Source organism: Trichoplusia ni, chromosome 6 (assembly GCF_003590095.1).
Source record: "Trichoplusia ni isolate ovarian cell line Hi5 chromosome 6, tn1, whole genome shotgun sequence".
Classification (NCBI taxonomy): domain Eukaryota; kingdom Metazoa; phylum Arthropoda; class Insecta; order Lepidoptera; family Noctuidae; genus Trichoplusia; species Trichoplusia ni.
The window spans coordinates 15524719-15548855 of record NC_039483.1 but is presented as its reverse complement, the minus strand read 5'-3'; the positions used below and the strand labels follow the sequence as shown (position 1 = coordinate 15548855).

Below are 24137 nucleotides of genomic sequence, written 5' to 3'. Positions count from 1 at the left end.
TTTTTTTCAGCGTGATATATTAACAGCTTTTTGTTCAATTTCGATGAAAAATATCTACAAGAGTTTCTAAACAGAAGAAAATCAAGTGCCTGTGAATTGAAATAATTAACTACGCAATCATTAAAAAAACGCGTTTATTTATTTCATTGTACAAAACTGGACATCTACACAAAAAAAAATAAAAAAATACATCGTCAAACATACATCGTCCGAGCCGAGTGAACACGATGTTACACGAACGCGTACGTAATAGTGTAATACACAGACGGACAGACAGCAAACGTAAAGTAGGTAATTGGTAGTAAGAATGAAGCAAATTGTGGTCATTCATTGGTAAATGCGAGTATCGCATTTGGTTCTAGTTTGCCAGAGCCACTGGTGCCTATGGTGTTGTGAAACGGTGATTGAAGGTCAGTATTTCCTTTGTTTTTTATTTTGTATTGTATTTGGACAATAAGCTGCATTGTATTATCGTTTAGTGATGATAATTTGTGTATATTTTTTTCGTGACAGATTGACGATCGATTTTGGAAAAGTTAATGAGTTGTGAATATAAGCGCGTTGAAATTAAATTAGAGTAAAGAGCAAAGCTCTTTGAGTCCAGAATATTAGTGCAATATTAGATATTTAATTTATCCTATGAAAAGGAAATCTAATTTTATGACATACACTGCCAGATTAAAAAGAGCAGCAGAGCATTAAAAATCTCTGTAAACATTCTTATCCATTTAAAACATACAAACATCAAATTCAAAAAAATGTTCCATGTTTATTTGAGACTTACAAAAACATGAGCTTTGACAAAAGTAAAATGAAAAATAATAAAAGAAATATACACAACATAAAACGTCATTTATTTGTAATACTGCATCTGTTCACTAAAACAAACCTAAGTATAACATTCTTTAAGACAACATTAGACTACTTACTTCATATAACAAAAGACGATTTTTTTTCTAACAAGCCCTTAATTTATTTAATGATTTATGCACACACAAAATAGTAAAATACACAATAAAAATATTTTGTACAAGAGACATCGAATTATTAAGCGAGTTGTTCTTTTTTTGAAACGTATTAAGTGTTCTTAAAAAAAACGACTCCCGCTCTAAGGAATTTAATCCTTCTGTCGCAGGGGGTTTCACATACACAAATTCCACAGCCATACACAAAAACGTATTTATTTACAAAATTTCCAGGATCTGTCTAAACGCATCGCATAAAAACTTATATATAAAGACGCATTCGAAAACCGGTTCCCTTTACTATCCTTATAATTACCAATAAGTTACGTCTCGGATAAGTACAAGTTTTGAGCAAGTAGGTATGTAATGGGTTAAACCACTTACTTACCCAGCCTTGCCTCAACAGCACAGGTCAAGAAAAACTTGTTAAAATATATTGCGGTAAACCATAGTCAATAAGTTTTGTAAGTATAACTTAAATGAAAAAAATCTATGAATTTTGTAGATTGTAGACGGTAAAGATAAGTAGATAAGTAAAGATATTGCCACAAAATATTCCTTATTTTTTTAAGATCTTTTCATACTTTAACAGAAAAAAAGCGTAAACAAATGAATTAATTAATGTGGTCTACTTTTAATTAGTCTATAGTACGATTTAATAAGTAATACGGGCACTGACTAAATAATGTCATAAAGTCACTATCCTGCTACACGCCATGTGAAAGCTTTCCCTCATGCCAAATGCCTCATGCGTATAATCTAGAATTAAAGACATCATAGCCATAACATGACTGCTTTTGTAGCTTTGCCATATAGTATAAAAGTTGCTTATGAACACTGGTAGCTTGCCTGCACCAGGTACCAGGCACCTGTCTCAAATGAAATGCATTCATTGTCAAGCAAAGCTGTTGTTTAGTCAGTCTTCAATCATAATAATTTCAAGACTTTATCTTTAAGTCAAGACGGAACAACGTTTAATTTACATTTTAGTATTTTTAAAGTATTTTTCCAGTGTACAAAACCGTAACGGTGGCGTGGGGATAATGATTCTGTAATAATATGATTATTCGCGATCACGTGCGATGTACTGCGATTTTCATCTAAACTTGTCATTATAATGATTGACAAGTCTTTGCAAAATCCTGTAATTTAACAACTGAGTTAACACTGTTTTTTTCGTAATTATCTCCTCAAAATTGATAGTCATCTTTTAACTATTTATTAGTTGACATACAACGGGCGTTTCTGTGATTGTAAAACAATTGACTATTAAATAATGAAACCGATGATCAATAATATGAAATTGATCAAAATGTAACGTAGTTTTATTTCACACCTTTTATAATTGACGTTGCAAAAACATTAGTTGATTTTATAGTCTTTTACCTATAGATACACAGTAATAATATAAGTATTTATAAAAGTATAAATCAAACAATACAAGCTATTAAAAAACCATAAAAAAAAGATTATGGGAAGTGTATTTTTAAGATAGAGAAAACCAACCGATTATCATGGACTTTCGTTACAATTTGGAATCGATTTAAACCAGCATTATATAACACATTTTCAAATTGTTGTATCACAATATAAAATGAAATTGTAAACAAGAGGTATTGTCTTATGAAGCAGTCATGTTCATGAACTAATTTTGATGTCTGACCAGTTAACCAGAAAAGGACGTAAGCGATTACGCAATTTTAAGTAACCAATTATGAGATTTGATCCCCGTATCTGAAAAATATGTGGGTTGCAAGCATCCGCAAATGTTTGTTCCGAGTCTAGGTGTCTTTTTACATGTAACTTGAATGTTTGTAAAATACTCCGCGATACAAGGATTAAATGATGACAGCGATTGTCGATTTAAAAAAAATTGAAATGTTGAACTTACATCCCACTATGTGTATTATTGATACACAAATAGTATTTATAGATTCAAGAATAATTAATGACAGAACATAACCTAAATTGCAAAAGTTTATTTTTCAATAGTAGTTTTAATATAATGACGCCTTCCACGAACTTACAAGTATATTATATCATATTAGGGTTACTGCACATGACAGACTACATTTAGACTATCCGTAGAGTATCGAGGTCGAGTGGCGTACGCACCGGTTTCAAGGTGTCGCTAGCTCTGAGGTCGGGTTCGATCCCCGGTCGGGTCAATGTAAAAATTCACATTTCTACATTGTCTCGGGTCTGGGTGTTTGTGGTACCTTCGTTGTATCTGAATTCCATAACACAAGTGCTTAAGCAACTTACTTTGGGTTCAGAACAATGTATGTGATGTTGTTCGCATTTATTTATTTATTATTTATTCTTAGTAGAATTGGCGTAAAAGTTTACTGACGCATATTTTTCGGAATCGTCCGACTAAGTTAGACCCAACCGGAGTCCTTAATCATGAGCTGACGCGGCGACGGGATTGTAAGTTCGACTAGTCGTGCAATCCCTTAACAAGCTTAAGAAAACATTCCCATCAAATAATAATAAATTCACATTACAAAAGTTATTATAACACTATCAGTTCCCCGCGACTACGTCCGTCTGGTCAGAAGATATAAGTTATGACACCTTGGGTAACAATATCGCAATTTTGTTACGAAACCCTAAATTTTTGTAAATAAATTATTGCCTACCTATATTCAGCGGAAATAATGTAGCTCCTCAATAGTGAAATATTTTTTCGGACCAGCAGTTTCGAAGCGTATTCGCGTCAAACAAACAAATCCTTTCTCTTTATAAAATGAGTATAGATTTCTAATGCCTATTTTCATTTTTTCCATTTAGCAGTAGATGCGGTTTTATCACTATTAATAACTAGTACTAGCTTCGTAGACATAACATTCATTTGTTTTCCAAACCGTTGAATATTATCTCTCCGATCTTAACACTATTGTGCCATATGAACTGAATAAATAACTAATGTTGTTAGAACTTTTATTGCAAATTTCTATTGCAGTTATATTATGGGCTGTATGTGAAAAGAGTTATTATACACGGTGATTTTTTAGTCGTCTTACAAAAGCAGCCCAGTTCATGTATCCGACGTAAAATACCCCTAGGCGCGATTTTTATTTTTTATCATCAACTAAGTTAATAAGTACGAAGAAAATTAAACAAGAGAAATCGGAAATATACAATTAAAAATGATAAAATTGCCGCCGCCCGCGTCCCTCACCTCAAGGCTCGGACGGCGCTCGCAAGAGAGCTGTGTTTCTAAAAAACTACGAATTGCATCATAATATTGAATGAAAATTGCATTTTTTTTTTCAAATCTCATAAATACCTATTTTTTTTATCATGAACGTGTTCTAGTCATTGGATATATGAACTGGGCTGCTTTTGTAAGACGACCAAAAAATCACAGTGTATATAGTTTATAAACACAATAATATCGTAAATAATAAACTATTTGGACAAACTATAAATATATTCTTAAAATAATTAATATTATTCTAAAAAAAGAAAGAACAGAAACGTGTACATCGGATGAGAAATCTCGGCTTCATCATTGTGAATTCAAACAAAAACAAAAGGTGCATAAAAATAAACATCAAAGTCGTTTAAACATTTTTATTTCCAAATATATTAAAATCACACACACAAGTTCAACTTAAATCGAAACAATTACATCTACTATTTTATTGTCGCCTAACTGTAGGCATATTAACACAATGGTCGATTTATAATAAACCCCTTAATATTATCATCTGTGTACAATGTACATATTAGCATTAATACGAGAAGCAAACAATAATGTCAGAACTATTAATTCAATGAAACGTAATATCGTTTCAACCTTAATCCCATTAATTAAATACGCAAAATCGATTAAACCCATATCTTAACTATAAATTAACTTACCGTGTTAAGTATTTAAGTGACATGTATAAAATAGGAAATATTTAGTAATTTATTTATTTTGACTTGTTCTAATCAAAGCTTAATTCATTTTTTGTTACTTGAAACTCGATACAACGAGACTGAAATGCTACCGCTTTAGCGCTCACCATCACAATCTACAACTAAACTCCAGTATGTATACCCAACACTTTGTTTCCGTTTGCTTAAACAATACGGTTTAAAAATCAAACCGAGCTAACTCGACGTAATCTCAAAACATCCTCCATTATATTAACAGGGCACTTTTATTTGCAGATGCCAGTTGCGAAACGACCACTGGCCTGAGCGCGCCGTTGGATAAACACTTCAAGCGACCATCATAAGAAAAACCATGCTGGTACCAGGAATAATACAATTAAACAATCCTTAATCACCAACAACAAGGCTCATTATCTAATTGGAATTCTACTTTATCGCTTATCAACGAGTAATTGATACCAAACAAATATATCGGCAAGACAAATAATAAAGACACCCATTCTGTATCAATGTATCTAGACATACTTAATGTGAAATCAAACATTGCAACAGTGACAGACGGTCGTGCTGGAGTGTTGTTTATAAACAATGGACGTAATATAGTTTAAATAATCGGTGAAGTGGAAAACAATTCGAAAATGGCGGAAGAAAAGGCTAAACCTGTGGACGTCGAGGAAAAACCTTTGAATAAGGATGGGAGCCCACAATCATATAAGGACAAAACATTTTCACAAAAAATAGATTACATTAGAGACAATATAACAGTTGAACCACTATTAGCTGGTTTGATTATTCCCAGTGTTATTTCAAGGTTTGCGATGGGAAATCTTAATTTGGATAAAGCATGCCGTGTGAACCTAGCTTTTGGAGACGAAATCTGTGATGCTTTAATTCAGAAAACAAGTAAAAATTACACATTTTATGAAAAAGAGACACAGCAGTTGATTTCTTCAATTGACATTTGGAAAGGAGTGATCCAAACAGCGTTGCCATGTTTAATTATTATGTTTTTGGGAGCATGGAGCGACAGGACCGGGAAGAGAAAACTGTGTATAATGCTGCCAATTTATGGTGAAATCCTTACCTCGCTGAACAACCTGGTCAACGTGTACTTTTTCTACGAGATTCCTGTACAAGTCACTGTGTTTTTAGAGACATTATTCACAGCCATTACTGGTGGTTGGGTTACCATGTTCCTAGGGGTCTTCAGTTACATAAGTGATATTACTTCTGAAGAGTCCAGAACGTTTAGAGTCGGCCTGGTCAATTTTTGTATGACGGGTGGGCTTCCAATTGGTATTGGCCTAAGTGGATTTTTACTGCAGAAGATGGGATACTATGGGATATTCTCGATGACAACAGGGATGTTCATGCTGGTGTTGCTGTATGGAACTATATGCCTGAAGGAACCTGAACAGTGGCTGGCGGAGAGAGGACTGCCTCCGGTAAGTGATTTGTTCAATCATAAACATTTTATACAAATTCTCTGTTTGTCACTTTCTTAAAGATTAACTGTTTAACCGATTTAAGTATGGGACAGGCTGGTAAGGACAAGTATATTTGATTGAAATATTAATTTCAAACAAAAATTCAAAATATCAAAACATTGAATTAACAATTGAGGCCGAATGAATTCTTTTTGTTTTGCTTATCGGAATAATTCGGTAGAGAGTAATAATTTTAGCCAATGGTATTAAGATTAGACTATCGGACTAATTGCATCACGATATTAACGTGTGCTATGTGTAAACAATTGTACTCAATTATGTTGATGATATCGTTCCAAAGCATGATACGATATTCACAAATGTTTTTTAACAACATTCTGTTTCATCGCTAAAAAAGTACTTGGTATACGAATAATGTACGGAGATAGGGCAATATATGAGCCTAATGGTATGATTGGCCGGACGTTATATTCCTAAGACACATGATCGTCTACTTGATCTCGTGATCCGGAAGATCTGATTATGAATTTATTTGTGATGGTTGAACTTCAGGTTATCTTCAGACGTCCTCAAGAAGTTACCGTATCCAAAGATTTAGTTCAGAATTTCGTAATTCATAAAAACCTAGAAACTAGAACCTTTCTATATACCTAGAAAGGTTTGCATCTTTGTTTATGTTAATTTCAGAAATTTATAAATACAATACTAATGACTAAATATCAGTTTATAGCGTTAAAATATGATTTTTCTAGGGACAATAATTGAGTTTGATAAAATCTTAATACAGATGACTGATTACTATGACTGTTGGATAAGTATTTGCGTGATCTACGAACGCTAGTTCTGAATTAGGGTGTCCTGCACATGTAATTTGATTGCTTTTGCAAAAACCCATACTATAATTATTATTATTTAGCGATGAGAGGAGAGAGCTCTTAAAAAAAAAAATCTCAGTTTGGCAAGAGCAAAGGTGAAATCACGAGGCTTTGATAGTTTAGAATAAATACTGTAAGGTTATTAAATATCTTAAAGCGATTCGTTTATCTATTTATTGGTGTTATCTTGTTTACATTGGTTAAAGACAAAGTACATGTACTCCAGACGATGTAATTAGTCTTGCCATCTTAGCTTCAAATCTCGGAGACAAATGGTTGCCACCTAATCTCAAAGTGACAACGCTATAGCTATTCACTATAATAAGTAGTTCATCGTCACTACGACAGAAGAAAAATACGATTTAATATTCTATTCTTTTTCTATTAACAAATCGAAAAGTTTTAAAAAAATATTTTCGACAGGTGGCGTGAGTTTGATTTGCCTATTAAATACAATGTTTAAGTCGATTGGTGAGATCTCTCATTTATTGTAGTCTCTACTGTATGACTATACATAGCAATCAAATGCCACTATTAAATACTTACAATCTCTACTCTTGATCTCAGATGTAACATTTATCCGTCTTTTAAATAAGGTCACAAAAAATACATTCAATCATTTCAATCTCTGTGATGGCCTTGTGGCTCAATTAACGCATTTGTATGCACAAGGTTGCAGATTCTGATCCAGATAAATACTAACGTGGCTCCTTTGATCGTATGTGTATTTTCTTTTTATGAAACCTTCACGTACTGTTGTTAAAAACAAAACATATTTTTTCATTTACGGGATAACTTCACGGGAGGACGCCTGGCCTTTAGATTATATTATTATTGCGTGACAAAATTAATTCATAATTAAGTTGGCATGTTAAAGGAATGCCGATTAAAATGCACATTGAACGATCTATACTGCGTTATTTTTGTTTTTGGGTGAATAAGGAAGAAGCCTTTCCTTTAAACCTGCCCTAGCCTACAAGTCCTGTAGAGCAAGTATAAACGATTTAAATTAAAACCATTTCAAAACAACGACTTTGATAATAATATATGTGAGAAGGCACTCGTTACAATGTGAGTCGTTTGAATTACAGCGCTAGACCAAAGTTCAGTAAATAATAGATTTCTTAAAATGTAGGTAAATTATTTCCTGTTTTATTATTATGATAAGATAGCTCTCAGCCTTGAAAACTTCTTACTTACGATACATAAAATAATAATATTGTTTAGCGTGCAGAGTAAATAAAGAGACACTACAAAATTCAGGAATTATGAACAAAAGGGATAATGACATATTTCCTTTTCAGTGCCGATCATGTAGTTTAATTAATAATAATAAATGCTTATTTTTTATATGTCCTTTAAAACATAAAATTACAGTGAATATAATGTATATAACATCCGAAAAATCTCCTAATTTGTAAAACATTCATGCATCCGCCCATAGCCTACTACATACATATGTCTATGTGATCAATTGAGGGAAAATAACGATTTTGTATACACGATTGTGAAAAATAGTTACCATTATGATGACAAAATTTCCAAAATTTTTAGAGAACTGCGTTTCAATCCAACACAAAAAGGTCCCTATTTACCCCACTTTACCTAGTAACTACTGAAACATTTCAGTAGTTATTAGTTGACATACGAGTAGGACCCGACAGCTCGCCACTCTCCGGACGTGTCTTTGAGACGCATTTGGTACGTATGTACGTAGTTCCTCGAATACTTGACATAACCAAGTGGCCAGGATTATCCACCAGTAGCTTGCTTTGAAATACAAAGTTGAGGAATCTGTGAACTACAGACTCCGATCCAGTTCTCGAAGATGGTCCTGTCATTTCCATAGTGTTTAATGTATTTAAGTTACTATTGGACACCATACGACATAAGACCTAAGACAAAATGTAAGTTAAATCACTTAAAAAAACTGGTGAAATATATACGTAACGGAAGTGGGGGCTAAAATAATAAGGGCTAATTTTCAACTTCAAAATTATACTGATCATTGAAGTCACGAGATTTAAACATTACTGTATCATTTTAAGTTAAAAGAAAATATACGTATCAGATAACTTTTGGGAAATCTTCACATTAAAATTATGCTCGAATCTTCTGTCGGACTAAGTAGTTTTTCAGTGAAGTACCCATCAAACTTATGCTCGATCTGCCACTTATTAGAAAAACAAAGTCCCAGAGACTATGAGACTAGTGTGGACATACCGTGTATTAAAAATTAAGTCGAGTTTGAAATGTAGCCATAACGCTACAAATCTGCTAAAAATACGTTTTTATGGACGAATAAATTTTCGTCATTTACTTAGGCTTGCTTTTTGTATGGTTAATGTAGAACTTTAATTCTGTTTAAACTAACGGTAGGCCTCGTGGCTTAAAAAAAATAATAAACTTCTGGCTTGAGCAAACAAGCACATTTGTTTGTTCCCCGAAATTAACAAGACGCGCTGGTTTCAATTGTTCCTTAAAAACTTCGCTTTCACGACGTATGTCTAGTGGAAATGAAACTCGAGCCTATAAAACAATTCTTTCTTTTTTATTGGTATTTAATGTATACTTTACCTGCTCTTATCGAGTCACAATGATTAGTATTATATTAGACGTATATTTTGTTATAATCCGTATTCTGATAACATTCTGTAATTTAAACGTAGATGTTTTATCTTTTTCTACGATGTAGACGGCTTAATAATTGTGTCACCAATTTTAATAAATCATCATCATCATCATCATCATCTCAGCCTATCGCCGTCCACTGCTGAACGTAGGCCTCCCCCAAAGAGCGCCAACCATCCCGGTCCTGGGCAGCCCGCATCCATCCGCTGCCAGCCACCTTCTTCAAATCATCGGTCCATCGTGCCGCAGGGCCTACTACACTATTTTAATAAATACAACAAGTTAATTAAAATCTTGAGAATCTACCACTATGTCTTAAAGTAATATTATTTTTATTGGGAAAACGTGACAGCGCCATCTGTTGTAGAGCCCTCCTCTTTCAAAAAGCCTGTGAGAAAAATATGTTAGAAAAATATCACACACAAATATGACTCTCTAATACATCGATGTTATTTATTTCGTGTAGGTAATAATCATTTAGCTACATTTTAATTATTTCCTGGAACAATTAGTGATTACAATTACTTTGTTACAGATTAAGACCGTTATTAACCATTATCACATTACGATAAACGTCATTAATAACTTTGTGAGCAATGAACGGTTAAGTGTCTTATAAGTAGCACAAAGATAGCGTAATACGCCCCCTTGATAACCGACTAATTGTATTTTTTATAAGTAGGGGGTCGATGAGGTAGTGTTGTAAATCCTCAATGGCCACTTTTTGTCGTTTAATTAAAAAAAAATGTGTCCTTATTTTTTATATGTCACTTTGGGGCTGAAAAAAGAAGTTCATTTGCTCTTTTTGACGGACGCAAAACAGATGGATCTCAATAAAATGAAGAGAGAGCTACTGCCAAAAATCTTTCAAATTAGTATGGAATTTCCTTTCAGTAACTCATGTGAAGGCTATATATAATAATATCGTGCTACTTGCTTTACATTGCCGGTAATTATATATCACTTTTGATACCAGATCTGCACGGTCCTGCAATGTATTGCAACTCACGTTATTTCTCGCATCGTCTGAATGAACTATTAGGCTTGACACGTTCATCTGCGGTCGGTGCGTGATGCATTGCCACGCACTGGCCAAAACGCGAGAGACGGTGGTTTAAGTTTAGTCGGAAATTCAAAAGCCTGACACTACGCTCTTAAAAAAGTACTTGTGCAAAAAGGCTGGTCATCTTTATATACGTAGATTATTTTATCAGTTTAAATATCTATTAAAATATTCTTTAAGGGAACTGCCTAGTGTAATTCCCTTAAAGTTCCCTGTTTAATTATTAAATTGATGAATTTCATTTCCAACCTACCAGCTGAAGAGCTATTTTTAAAGTTGTGGAGACGAAAGAGCGCGTTAAGTAGAAAGGCATTTTACGTACCTACATTACTGCTAGGACTTTCACATATTCCACGGCATCTCACATTCTTCTTTGGTAAAAATCATACGCTTTGTAAATCTTATCTAGTTTATAAAGCTACACGCGTCACTAAACTATTACCTCAGCATTCTAGCCGGACTAGTGCGGTGACACAAATAACTATTGTTGCGTCCGAGTCCCGGCATCACAATAGTGTCCAATTTATCAAGCAATTTGCTTATCCTGGCCATTGAACTCCTAGCAGTAGGGATTACGATGCACATGTAAGGAGTTACGATGTATGAGATTTATTTATCTGTTACGTAATCTAAGTTCTAAGGAATACGGTTTTTTATGTTTGTAATTTAACTTACCATCTTTCCAAAGAAAAGTGTTTTTTTTTTCAAACATTTCGTACCCGATTCGGTTAAGCGAACTAGATCTAAAATGATTGGACGGAATCTATATGACGGAAGTTCACGAGTGGATTCGTTATCAGACATGATGATCGTTGAAATAAAAGCGTAGTTATTCCCTTTGCCAATGTATTTTCTATATTAAATTACAAAAGTAAGAAAATGATTAAAGATTAAATTGATTGAACACGATTTAAATAGTAACGCAGCGAGTTCATCCACTCGAATGTCGGCGCACGCGGTCCGCCTGTCATCCGTCGTTTCTTGACATCTGTCAACGTCATCCGACACCGGGATGACCACGCTCAAGCTAACTGCTTCACGTCGCCAGCTAATTCGTTGTAACTATTAAAATGAAATGATAATAAAATCACAATTAGTTCTGATGCTCCGACATACATTATTATTGTTATGATCTCATAACGTTATTGAATTCAAAGCATATTGACATCTAAGAACTTCTGTTTTAATAATATTTGTTAATTATTATTGATTTGATAAATGTTTGAAAATTCTTCTACACTATTTTAATTAAATATGATTCATCGTTCAATTTCCAAGGTAAATAGTTGCTGTAGATCTGTAAACATGTCAGCACCATTAATTCAGAGGGAACTTTAAAAAGGTTTGGTACAGAGGTTGCAAAAATATGTAGTATAAAACGTATATAGATGTTCAACATTGTGTCACAGTTTAAACCATAGGTAGGCCTCCGGCGTGGCTTAAACACCCTTGCCATATATACTTTGCCCATAGTATCAGCACCGTATAGTAAATATCATAAAACAGCGGAAAATGTTATCCGCACCTGGCAATTAATCTCATTGACTTTGTAAATGATAACTGATTATCAATTTATAAACAATTTGTTTTTTTTTAACATACAATTTGTTTAAAATATAAGTTCGGACGTCATATGTTGTGGTTAAGTGTAATTTTTTTTTTTTGTATTTTGTATTTTGAACTGTGAACACAGGAAAAGCATTAAGTAATTTCACTAAACATGGCATGACCAAATCGAATAAAAAATGTATAGAAAAACTTAATCATTGAAGCTTTATTCACAGAATATAATTTTCTAACCAACGAGTGACGTCAAACGAAATTTGGTATTTTGAATTACATCATCGCGTTCTCTGAAAATCCCCGTGTTTTGTGTTAAATCCGTGACCTTTTAAGTTAAACTAATATTTGTCTTGAACACTTTTTGCAAGTTGTTTTCATGCGGTTTTGTTGAAAGAGAAACTTTAAAGTGATTTGCTAATCATACTCGAAATAGCAAACTGCATTTACATCTACTTATTATTATTAAACTGATACCTCTATCGTAACTGAATTATAATAATCTTTAACAAAATGGGATTTGAAAGTTCCTAAGGTTCACTTTTCATTGACTTACATTGTCTGTAAGATAATTTAATTAAAGCTGGTAATTCAAAATCATTAATATCATTGTTAAAGGGTAGACATTTGTTTAGATTAAATAAAAGTTTTTCTCGATATAATCATATACTCATGATTTATTTGCAAGGTATTAAAATTATGTAAGTTACTAAAAAGTACGCGTATATCAGGCTGCCGGTCAACAATTCGCCCTCAAACCATCGATGACTCACAAGACACCGACAACCAAAATTTAAAATTCAACCTTAGGAGCCTTAAAATAAAAACTATTTTCAAATGAACGTCGTAAAAACACATGCAATCAATAAAAATTATCGTATCTTTAATTAATTATTTTGTTCTAATCTCGCATCTTTTAATACGACATTATCATTTGATGACCTATTTCGGTAATTCAATGATAATCACGCTTTTACATTAAATAGAGATTACGTCTTATTGTAATTTATGCGGTACCTGTACACACAGACCCATATCATTTTATAACGTTATTTACTTGATAGTAATAATAGTACATTTAAATTGTAACGTATGTATTTAGCACAATGGTTGATACTGAACCATATTTCTGTAAATATTTGATTTACGTGTTTATTAATTTCATTGAATATAATAATAGTTCACGTGATTGTCTGTGTTTGATTATAGTTTATAGTTTATTAACAATTACGATGTTAGCTTACGTAGGAACATGACTGATAGGCAAATTGTGAGATAATGTTAGCTTGAATTGACACGAGTTTTTTATGTGAGCCGTAGGTTCGCTTATAGCCCTTTTTTGTTTTTTGGTTATGTATATATATATAATCTGGTGCTTAAACCGCCCATAGGCCTCTAGAATGGAGGAACGCCTTTTAAATTCCTTAAATGTGCTGGTTTTCTCACGTCTTTATCAAGTGAAAAATATGTACAATACGCACATGAATGGAAAAGAGATGATGTGTGCCGGGATTTCAATCTACGACCTGTTACTTCAAATCAAAAGGTTTTATTTGAAATAGGCCGTTTTCCCGACAGTTTAAGAAGTTACAGTAGTGACTCTAGTTGTAACTTGGCAGTCAAATTTTCATACCACAAGGCAGTTACTGACTGTTATTTCATTGATATTTCATAAAATAGATGACTCAATAAGACTTCTTGTCACTTTATAAAGAAAAAAAAAGTATAAATAAAACTTGATATTCCCCTGATATTCTATTCCGTCAATAGTAGAATTATTTATTATTTCACAATGCTATTTATGTTGCGATTTATGGTGAAGACTCTCATATTTCATGTTGAACAAAAACGGTGACGCTTTTAAAAAATATAAATAAAAACTGTTGCTACATTAGCCATGCGTGAAACTACAGATTAGATACGATGCATATATCGACACTCATTATTTTAAAGAACTGACGTGCAGTGTAATTAGTTTACCAAGAGACACGTACATGTAAACTCAGGTTACCACATACATACAACATTATGCGGTTATCATAACCTAAGACTGTCCAAGAGAGAAGGATTCTTTCTTCTATTGCCGTCCAAGGAAAGGGGTTCCTTCTACGGGGTGCTGTTTCTGCCACACCAGTTTGTAGAGATGCGATAGATACCTACTAGTGAAAGCAAATTATGTTCATTTGCGCTGTTTTTGGTCTTAGTAAATCGAAACACTCTAGGTTCCGATAAATAGGGTAATTAATTAATATAAGCAAAAGAAAATAATGTTCCCATTAATACAACAACTGTTGCAAGTTAATTTTTATTACTTTTGTTTCTTATTCTACCATATCTACTAAATTCATAGACCATTTCTCGCATATAGCGAACTTTTACAAGACTTGTATGGTAAAGAGTAACATAGCAAGAAATATCATAAAACGGTATTTTCCCATTTTAAGGAACAATGTAACCTTTTCATTATCTGCTTGTAAGCTAACAAAAACAACTATTATACGTATTTATTGATTGCTAACAATCTCGATGACAATGAGAAATATGTTGATGCCCGATAACACGACATGGCGGCGTACCACGCCAGCGGTAATAATAACAGCCAGCCCAATGCGAGAATACATGCATTGTTTAATATAATAACATGAAAATACCACAGTTTATGAAAACATTAAGATGGGAAGTTAAACATCTTATTGTTATTATTTTTCAAACGAAACAACTCCTCTTTTTGTACGGTTGATGTTCAGTCAAAAGCAACAAACGATGATTAATGATGTCATTTTTTTTTTTTATACCCGTAACAACATTAAATAAATATTCTATTCTATTCTATTCTATTAATGTTAGAAATTAAATACGAATGATCGGAGTAGCGTTTAATTGCTCTTTTTGCACTAGGCTATACTTTTGAATTAGCTTCACGACATACAATTTTGTTGCAAATTCGTTTCATTTTGATCATTGAATTTGATGTGTGGTTGTACAACCGGGGTCAGAGTTTATTCCGTCTTTGTGTTTAGAATGTGAATACCTAAATGTATTTTGGCATGTAGGTATTTTTACTAAGTAGTCCAACCATCTAGACCACAAGGCTATCTCAAATAGGTTTTCAAGAACAAAGTTAAATAAAATAAATTTTACCTGTGTCACTCTACTTTTATGTCCCTATCACTGTTAACTAGAATGTGGAGACAAATTGACGTTTAAGAATATCACTTCTACCATGTAACGGCACATTTGTCAGTGAATACTTGCCTCTTTTTTCTACTTACAGTAACAAATTTTTCATTACACTCTACATCACACTGCCTAAAGGTGAGTGCGGCGCTTAGAATGTATTAATCCGTTTTATCACTTGCGGTCTATTGCTAGGAGCCTTTAGGTACGCCAAAAGATCGTCACTGTGCTATGCTTTCTTGCAAAGTCATGCTTGTTTTCGAATTCTTAAAATATAAATTTTAAATATCTGATTGTCTAATTTATTTTACAAAAAAAAATATTTTGATATAGCTTAGTCATGCATGTTTTGCAGTTTTTACAATCATACGCAGATTAAAAATAAAGCAGAGTATAAATTAAAATTGTACTTTCTGTTACTTATCATTTTTAACTACTTAATACTTTACTATATTTTTATTCTAGACGTCGAGATTGACTCTACACAACTTTCTACTCGTAAAACGGCACAACAAACTCTAAATTCTTCCGGCACTCGTATTTAAACGAATCGTTATTTAATTTAAGATTTACTTATCAAAGCTTGCGTTAAATTTTCACTTACCACATTGCATTTGGATTACAGTATTACACTTTTATCTGACTTCTTAAACAATCGCCCGAATCTCCAAATCTCATAAGTTTGTGTATTTGCAGCAAACAATACTGAAATATTACGAAATATTTAGATTTATTGTGAAATTGAATGAGAGATTTAATACACGTTAGATTTATTTTAAAATAATAGGTCAAGTCTTTCTTTGTAATTTTTTAAAATCTCAAAAAGTTTTGAATCATTATTAGACTAAATATCGAATCAATAAGTTTTCAACCGATGTCAAATTGTAGGAGGTTGTTTAATTCTTCTGTCACGTTTAGTACCTCAGAAATTCGTTGACAGGGTGAACCAATTTTGATGTTAATTATTAACTAGCTGTTGCCCGCGACTTCGTCCACGTGGTTAGAATTTTCCCCGTTTTTTCCACATTTTCCATTGTATCTTCGCTCCTATTAGTTGCAGCGTGATGATATATAGCCTATAGCCTTCCGTGATAAATGGTCTATTCAACACAAAAAGAATTTTTCAAATCGAACCAGTAGTTCCTGAGATTAGCGCGTTCAAACAAACAAACAAACAAACAATCAAAGAAACAAACTCTTCAGCTTTATATATTAGTATAGATTAATTTGATGTGAAATAACTGACATTTGGTCCCATCACTAATTAAATCAAATTATTATATTATATCTATACCAACCATTAACCTTTTCTCTTCTGTTTTCAGATCGAAAGGCCTCCTAAGAACAATGTTTCGTTCTTCGACATATCCCATGTGGTGGAGACAGTGACAGTGGCGCTGCGACCTCGGCCAGATAACAAAAGGGTCAAGGTCATCCTCACGCTGTTAATTGTATTCGTACTATTTGGACCTTCCTCGTGTAAGTGAAGTATTAAGAAACATACCCCTTTTGCAAAACGACACAAGTTGTAAAATTGAAACGACAGCCTATTATTGCAAATCTATCTATACTCACTTTCAAATTCCAATTCCATTCAAATTTTCTTTGTGAAATTATCATATTTAATGACTGGAAGTTTTTACTTTTCCATACCTACCTCTTCTCCTTTTCCATTTTTTCTCTTCGTGCCTCTTATTTCCCAAAATGAAGATCCCTAACTCTTGAAGTCATCTATAACTTAAATTATCATTTTTTACTTCACAGCGGAGCACACAGTGTTTTATTTGTTCGTGAGGAACCGTTTGAACTGGGACATGGTCAAGTATGGAGTCTTCCTCAGCTATGCCATAGTACTACATTCATTTGGTGAGTTTGTTTAACAAATCTGTCATTATTATTCTCTTCTTAATAAACAAATAATCTCAGTATTTCATCATCTTTACAACATAGTACGTACAACGGCAAAACAGATGGTGTTTGTAGACGACGACTTTGGAAAAAGCATTTCTAGGAAATGGTTTCTATTAATTTTCACTAAATAAAAAAGCGGCTATCAGTAATGAATTTTAACATAATTTCGATTAAAGCCATGAATTTAATAAGTACAAAGAAATTATGAACCAGTATTCACGTGCAGGTATATCTAACAAGAACCCAAAAATTCGTATTAATTCTGCTTATGGATAATATACCTTTTGCCTTTAATGAGAGGGAAGGTGCCTCGGCAGCCCTGCCTGATTTTTCAAAGGAACCTTAAAACGTTAATCTCATAAACTTCTTGCAACGAATTTGTAAGGAAACTCAATTTTCCACGTTGAAAGGTAACGGTCCGGTGAAAAACAAATGCAATAAAAAATGTTCCATGAATACTGTGCTAATCAAAGTATTGATTAATTTGAAATATCGTAATATATTTGGTCTAAAATGAATGATGAAAGTTAAGATAGTAAAGTAGCCCAGTTTTAATTTATGTTATCACGTTAATTAAGAACACGTTAGCCGTCGATTTCTGAATAGTTTTGTGATAAACATCGGATATTTTGAAACCAAACTTAGTATCAGGATTATCTGTTTTTTTTTAATGGTTTTTTTACTTTTTTTTATTCACCAACTAATATGCCCGATTTCTAAATATACTAATAAGAAAAATAAAGCGATGTTGTGCTTGAATTTTGGAGAAGTGTCTTTTTGGTCCACATTAATTTTGTGGAGCACACTATGGTGACTTAAGACACTCGACTATTTGTACAGATTAAATACCTACTATTTTTTGCCACGGCCACGGTGGCTATATCTGACTAGATCATCACACCATCAACAGAGTGCACTTCCTCTATCCAGTGAGTGATGGTATATTCCCATCGGACAGGCTGCATTCTGCTACATAACCAGCCCACTCCCACTTTAGCGTGGCTGTTTTTTTCTATTACATCTGTTCAATTCGATTTTTGGTCGTGAAAAGAAAACGCACTTGCACTTGTCTCGAAATAAAAAAGGTTTTTTATACAACATTTAATGACAGACTTTATACTCCTTTATATAGTCATTTACTTATGACTTTTCTTTTTTCATTTCAGGTGCCATGTTCTCCATCGCCGTGCTAAGTAAACGTATGCAGGTTGACGACTCCATGCTCTGCCTCATTTCTGTCGTCAGCAAATTTGTTGGTTCTATATGGACTGCTTTCGTTAGGACAGACATTGAAATGTACTTCGGTATGTCTTATATTAAAATGTGTTACATTTATTTTAGTTATCGCAGATTTAAGTAGCCTGACCATGAGAGTTGTCGTTAGGCAAAACAAGATTTATGAACATGATATGTTTTAAGACCAGTATTTTCCTTAAAAGTTTCTTGATAAACTAAGAAGAAAGACTCGATTTAATGTAGATTACGACTTCAAACGTTTTGTCCTACATAAAACAACAACTATAAAATTAATAGCAAAAATGATAAATCTGACGATTCCGATTCAAATTAATCTTGTATGATATTCATGAAGTTATAGTACTCAAGTTATGTGCGATGAAGCAAATTTATTCATCTATCTATAAATTTCATAACCTCGAAAAATATAATCCTCACTTTTAAAAAGTATGTCACGTCCTACTAATTATTCCAAATCATAACGTCTATGCAGTATGCCTTTTGTTTCAAAATCTGCTCTACCATTTGTCCCCAATCTAAACATTTAAAACACACACAACATTTCACGAACACTGAATTATCCCGCCCTTATATCACAAAAGCGTCATTCAACCGCCCTATTCGTTTTATTATGATAATGTGCATTTGAATAATACCCGGTTCAATGGCTGGTATTAATTTGATTGCGGTCGTTGCAGTGCCTGTCGTCGAACTACTGAATGCTACCACGTTCACGTCACTGCGTTCCATCATATCAAAATTGGTGGAGAAACAGGAAACAGGTTGGTTTAACATACTAACTATTAAGAGTTTTTTGTTTGCAGCTGTAGGTATTTTAATTCATGAGTATTGACTCGTATTGTTGTATTTTTACTTATTCTAACCAAGAAGGTTGTTCTTTTCATATCAAATTTCCATTATTTCTCTATTCATCGCAGTAGTTTGACGTACTGTGTTTTGGATTATGTAAAGGCTGGTCTAGTCTGTAGACTAGAGTCGATAAGGTTTGTAAGCAAAAAAAATATAGTAGGATGAAACCTTTTACAAAAGGAAAAGGAATAATATAAGTAGTAAATGTGAGACTTTGCATCGCGAAGTGGCCATTCTTAAGTGTCAATTGTTTATTCTAAAATCGCTAAGTACATTTCGAATGTTGATCGGTATCCTAATGAAAAAAATGTTTTACTAAATATTCGGAGTCGTTTCGTAGGATATCTTAAAAAAACGTCATTAGATGATACGGCAGAAGTGAAAGATATTGGAAGTCGATAACATAAAAACAAAGTAGTATCGACTGATAGTCTAATTGGCCTAGATTACGAGTAAGGCTTGGTTATTCCGAATAACGGAATTTGGGTTGATGAAATCTTGGCTTATTTCAGACATCGTGAAATAAATTGTTTCTTAGATACAGTATTTTTATTTAAGACTAGCTGTTGCCCACGACTCCCTCTGCTTGGTTAAAAGATATAAGTTAGGAGTTTTTGAATGGAAGCCTTCGAAGTTGAATAATTTTCCCTGTTTTTTCCACATTTTCCATTGTATCTTCGTTCCTATTATTCGCAGCGTGATGGTATATAGCCTAAAACCTTCCTAGATGAATGGTCTATTCAATTTGAACCAAGAGTTTCTGAGATAAGCGCGCTCAAACAAACAAACAACCTCTTCAGCTTTATATATTAGTATAGATGTCATACTCAATATCTTGGTAGGTCTAGAGGTCACACTACTGCATCATATAACAGTTGTGGAAGCGAGACAGTGAGAAATTAATTATGACGAAAACGATACAACAGGTTTTTACCTGATACTCAGTTCATTAATTCGCTGTGCCGTTTTATGGAACATATGTACTTTAAATTAAAAGACAGTACAAATCGTCAATAACATTATTTGTCTGCACGGATAGCCGAGTGGTTGAGATCATCACGCCAAACACACTGCGCGACGAGTCGTGGGTTCGATCCCCTAAGACAAGCGTTTGTGTGATCGACGAATGCTTATTCTGAGTCTGGATGTCTTTTTCCATGTGAATTGTATGTCTGGGTCTGGGTCGGCGGGTTCACCCCCGGGACACAAAGATTAAATTCCTTAATAAAAAGAAGTTATGTGTGCCCATGTCATTATGGACATTTTTGGCATTATCTCATCTTGAAATATATTTTCAGCGAAAGTGAACTCTATTTTCTCCCTGACGGAGACGATAGCGTCGCTGGTGTTCCACCCCTTCTACTCCTGGTTGTACATGAAGACGCTGCACGTGCTGCCCGGGGCGGTATTCCTCACCAGTGCAGCGATTGCTGTCCCACCGTCGTTTGTACTTATGTAAGTTTTTTGTTGGGCTTTTGTAGTATTGATTGTTTATTTTCATTCACTATACAGTCTTCCATAAAAAACTTTAGTTTTATATTAATGCTCAATACAAAGGGAAGAGCGAAGAATGGGTAGAAGAGGTATAAATAGATACTTCAATTCATTTGTTCGTTCGTGGGCTCTAGGAATAGCGGCAGCATTTTATGAACGTCGAAAAAATAATTTGAGACACACAAAATTCAAATCAGAATCGACTGTCATTTATAAAAATTATTGGAATTAGGCTACTAATTAGCACTTTTTGTAAGTCAAATTACATGAGACAGCACCCAGTTTTGCCCACCGCTTCACCTGCTTCACCGCTTATTAAGTACTGAAGGAATGCGGATACGCTTCAATGAGTAACCCAAAACTATGCTATGTTAATTTTCAGATACTTCTACGTGCAACATAGGAAACAGTTGAAAGGCTCCAGGAAAAAGGCTCTTGAAGCAGAGGAGAAGAAAGAATCCAAGGAGTTGGAAGCCAAAAAGTTTGATCCACTACAATTTATAGCCGCCAATGAAAAGGAAGAACTGGGAAAAACAATTTAATTTTAAAATAAATGTAAGATTCTCTCAATAAAAGTATTTTAAGGAATAAATTAGAATAAAAATATATTTTTGTAAAATATTATTAATTATAAAATATTTTTAAGAAATAAATAAAAATTAAAATAAGAAATGCAATCGAATTACTGTAAATCGTTTAGCTGAAAAAATTATATGTTTATTTATAATGTTTAAAATTTATGAACGCCTGATATTTGAGTCACAGCTACTTTTGTCGGATTTATATTAGGTGCTAGTATCGTATTTTACAAAAAAACTTTCTCGAAAAGTCTGTAATAACAAAAAAAGATTTTTCATGACAGTGTCAGGGTGAATAAAAACAAATTAAAATTATACCCTTTATTATATTGTAATGTAAGAAAAAGTATTCTATTATGGAAATGAAGATTTAACCATAGATACGATTCTCAGTGCTTTTAAATTGCGAAGATTTGAATGCACCGATCTACCTGAAGCTTATCGGTATACATTGGTTTCAAAATGAACAAATAGTTTGAAAATATTTTAAAGTTTTGTTTTTAATACGTTAAGGCCTTAAGAGCGCCTTTAACTTTTTAAAATAGCAAATTTAGCGATCATTAAAGAAGGTTTCCGAAAATCCCCGAACAATATTAAACGCGGTTTGAAACAGTGTTTTTGTCATTTGAAGATCGAATTGTTAATATCGATTTTCTGAAATAAAAGAATGAAAAATGAATGTTGTTTATATTTATTTGTAGATTTTATAAACATCATTACCATTATTTTTATTTTGTTAGTCGCGGGTCTGTTGTGTTGTTTGTTCTGTTGGACTGCCAAGTCGAAGGTCCTATGCTCAATCCCGGTACCAATATCTTTTTGAGGTCTTTATAATATGTTATTTACTTCTTATTAAAAATACCCATCACAAAACATCTCGATGAAAACGACACACCGGAGAATATTTTGTTTGGTCTATCAGAGGCCTACGCGATTTAAACTCTGACACCACGTTGTACATCAACCATGCAATAAGGTAAAGATCAGGTAGAGTACTCCCGTGAGGTGAGTCAAAACACCTCTATCACTTGACGACTCTATCCTCTAAAGATGTTACTCCTGTGTGCCATCTCTCTCTCATCCCAATTTTATCAAAATCTTTCAGCCATTTCAGCGTGAAAAAGACGCTGTTATTTTAGAATATATATATTGGAGTGAGATTTCAATGTTAAACAAAATATCATATGATAAAGATAATTTTTAATACTGCAATTAGCTTCTTATTTCTTTGTTCATTGTCAAACTCTTTTTAATCTTATTTTTTATGAGAGCAATTATTGCAACTGTATAAGTGTATGTGGCGCAATGGAACGAAAGGTGAATATTGCTTTTTTTAAGGACTAAGGTTAGGGCAGCAATTTCTACTTCGGTATCTATTTTTCTCCTTTTTGTTGCTTTGATTGTTGGTAGGTATTCAGCTTTTTATATTTATGGTACTAATATTCTAAAACATATTTATTTTTGTTAGTAACACGTAGTTTGAGGGCTTTGTACAAATAGGGAAAGGAAAAAAAATACAAATAATAGTCACCCATCATAGTTTTTGGTCGTTCCAACGTTGTTGTGCCACGATTAGTTGGAGTTATAGTGCCAACTGTTATTACAGTTCACTAGGTACGGCCTGGTGCAGAAAAACGGACAGAAGCTGGAGCTTTAGTTGCTGTTGCTGGAGATTAGTTTTTTTAGCCTTTGGATGTAATACAAAACCCTAAAAAATACTCATAAATTTAAGAAACTCACATTTGTTTAAGCAATTTCAATGGCCTACCCTGAAATGCACATATAGGTAGATAAATATAAATTGATGAAAGAACAATAAAACTTGTTTTTCTTTTCTGAATTACATTTACAAGATTACATCACCTAGGTATATTCTTTAATTTACGATTAATTACGATAAATAATAATAAATTAATACATTTATTATTATTTATCGTATTATTTACGCGTTAATAATTGAATAGCAAACATGCACTATCCTCAATGCCATCGATATCAGCGGGTTGAGTTCATTGACTCGATACATGCATAATCGTGAAACATGCAGTAGGTTACAAATCCGCATGCATATATTTACAAGAGGCTGGAAGCTGGCGGTGATATACCTTGATATGTGTTTAAGACAAATATAATGCTATCTTAATTATTCTTTAATACGCAGAAAGTGCTGCGAATCGGATAATATTTGCAATTACCTAAATACAATGAAACAAGAACGTGCGACTGCTTAGTTGGTAAAGTGACTGGCGGGTATAAGCAGGAGTCGTAGGACCGAGTAATGTTTGAATATTTTCCTTGTATTTAATTGCAAATATGTTTACAAAGACACAAAGTAGCTACTAGTAATAGTAGGACCTAGCGGTAAGTACATACTAAAATAATATCTACCTCTGCATATTCCCTGCAAAGTAATTTTAAGAAAACAGAATTGGGTATTGACA

The 24137-nt window shown here is 33.3% G+C and overlaps 1 protein-coding gene across 1 annotated transcript; it reads left to right on the top strand.

Moving 5' to 3' along the window:
• The first annotated feature begins 331 nt into the window (after positions 1-331).
• Positions 332-21715, top strand: LOC113495255 (proton-coupled folate transporter-like). The gene is made up of 8 exons (XM_026873891.1): positions 332-410; positions 5130-6298; positions 16933-17086; positions 17372-17473; positions 18685-18822; positions 19453-19536; positions 20923-21079; positions 21501-21715. The coding sequence occupies exons 2-8, from the start codon at positions 5492-5494 to the stop codon at positions 21658-21660; spliced, it is 1602 nt and encodes a 533-aa protein (XP_026729692.1). The 5' UTR covers positions 332-410; positions 5130-5491; the 3' UTR covers positions 21661-21715.
• The last annotated feature ends 2422 nt before the right edge of the window (positions 21716-24137 follow it).

Coding starts and splice junctions, on each gene's coding strand:
- LOC113495255 (XM_026873891.1), top strand. CDS start 5,492: ATGGCGGAAGAAAAGGCTAAACCTGTGGACGTCGAGGAAAAACCTTTG. Junction 19,537..20,922: donor GGTGGAGAAACAGGAAACAG/GTTGGTTTAACA, acceptor ATATATTTTCAG/CGAAAGTGAACTCTATTTTC. Junction 21,080..21,500: donor CCACCGTCGTTTGTACTTAT/GTAAGTTTTTTG, acceptor GTTAATTTTCAG/ATACTTCTACGTGCAACATA.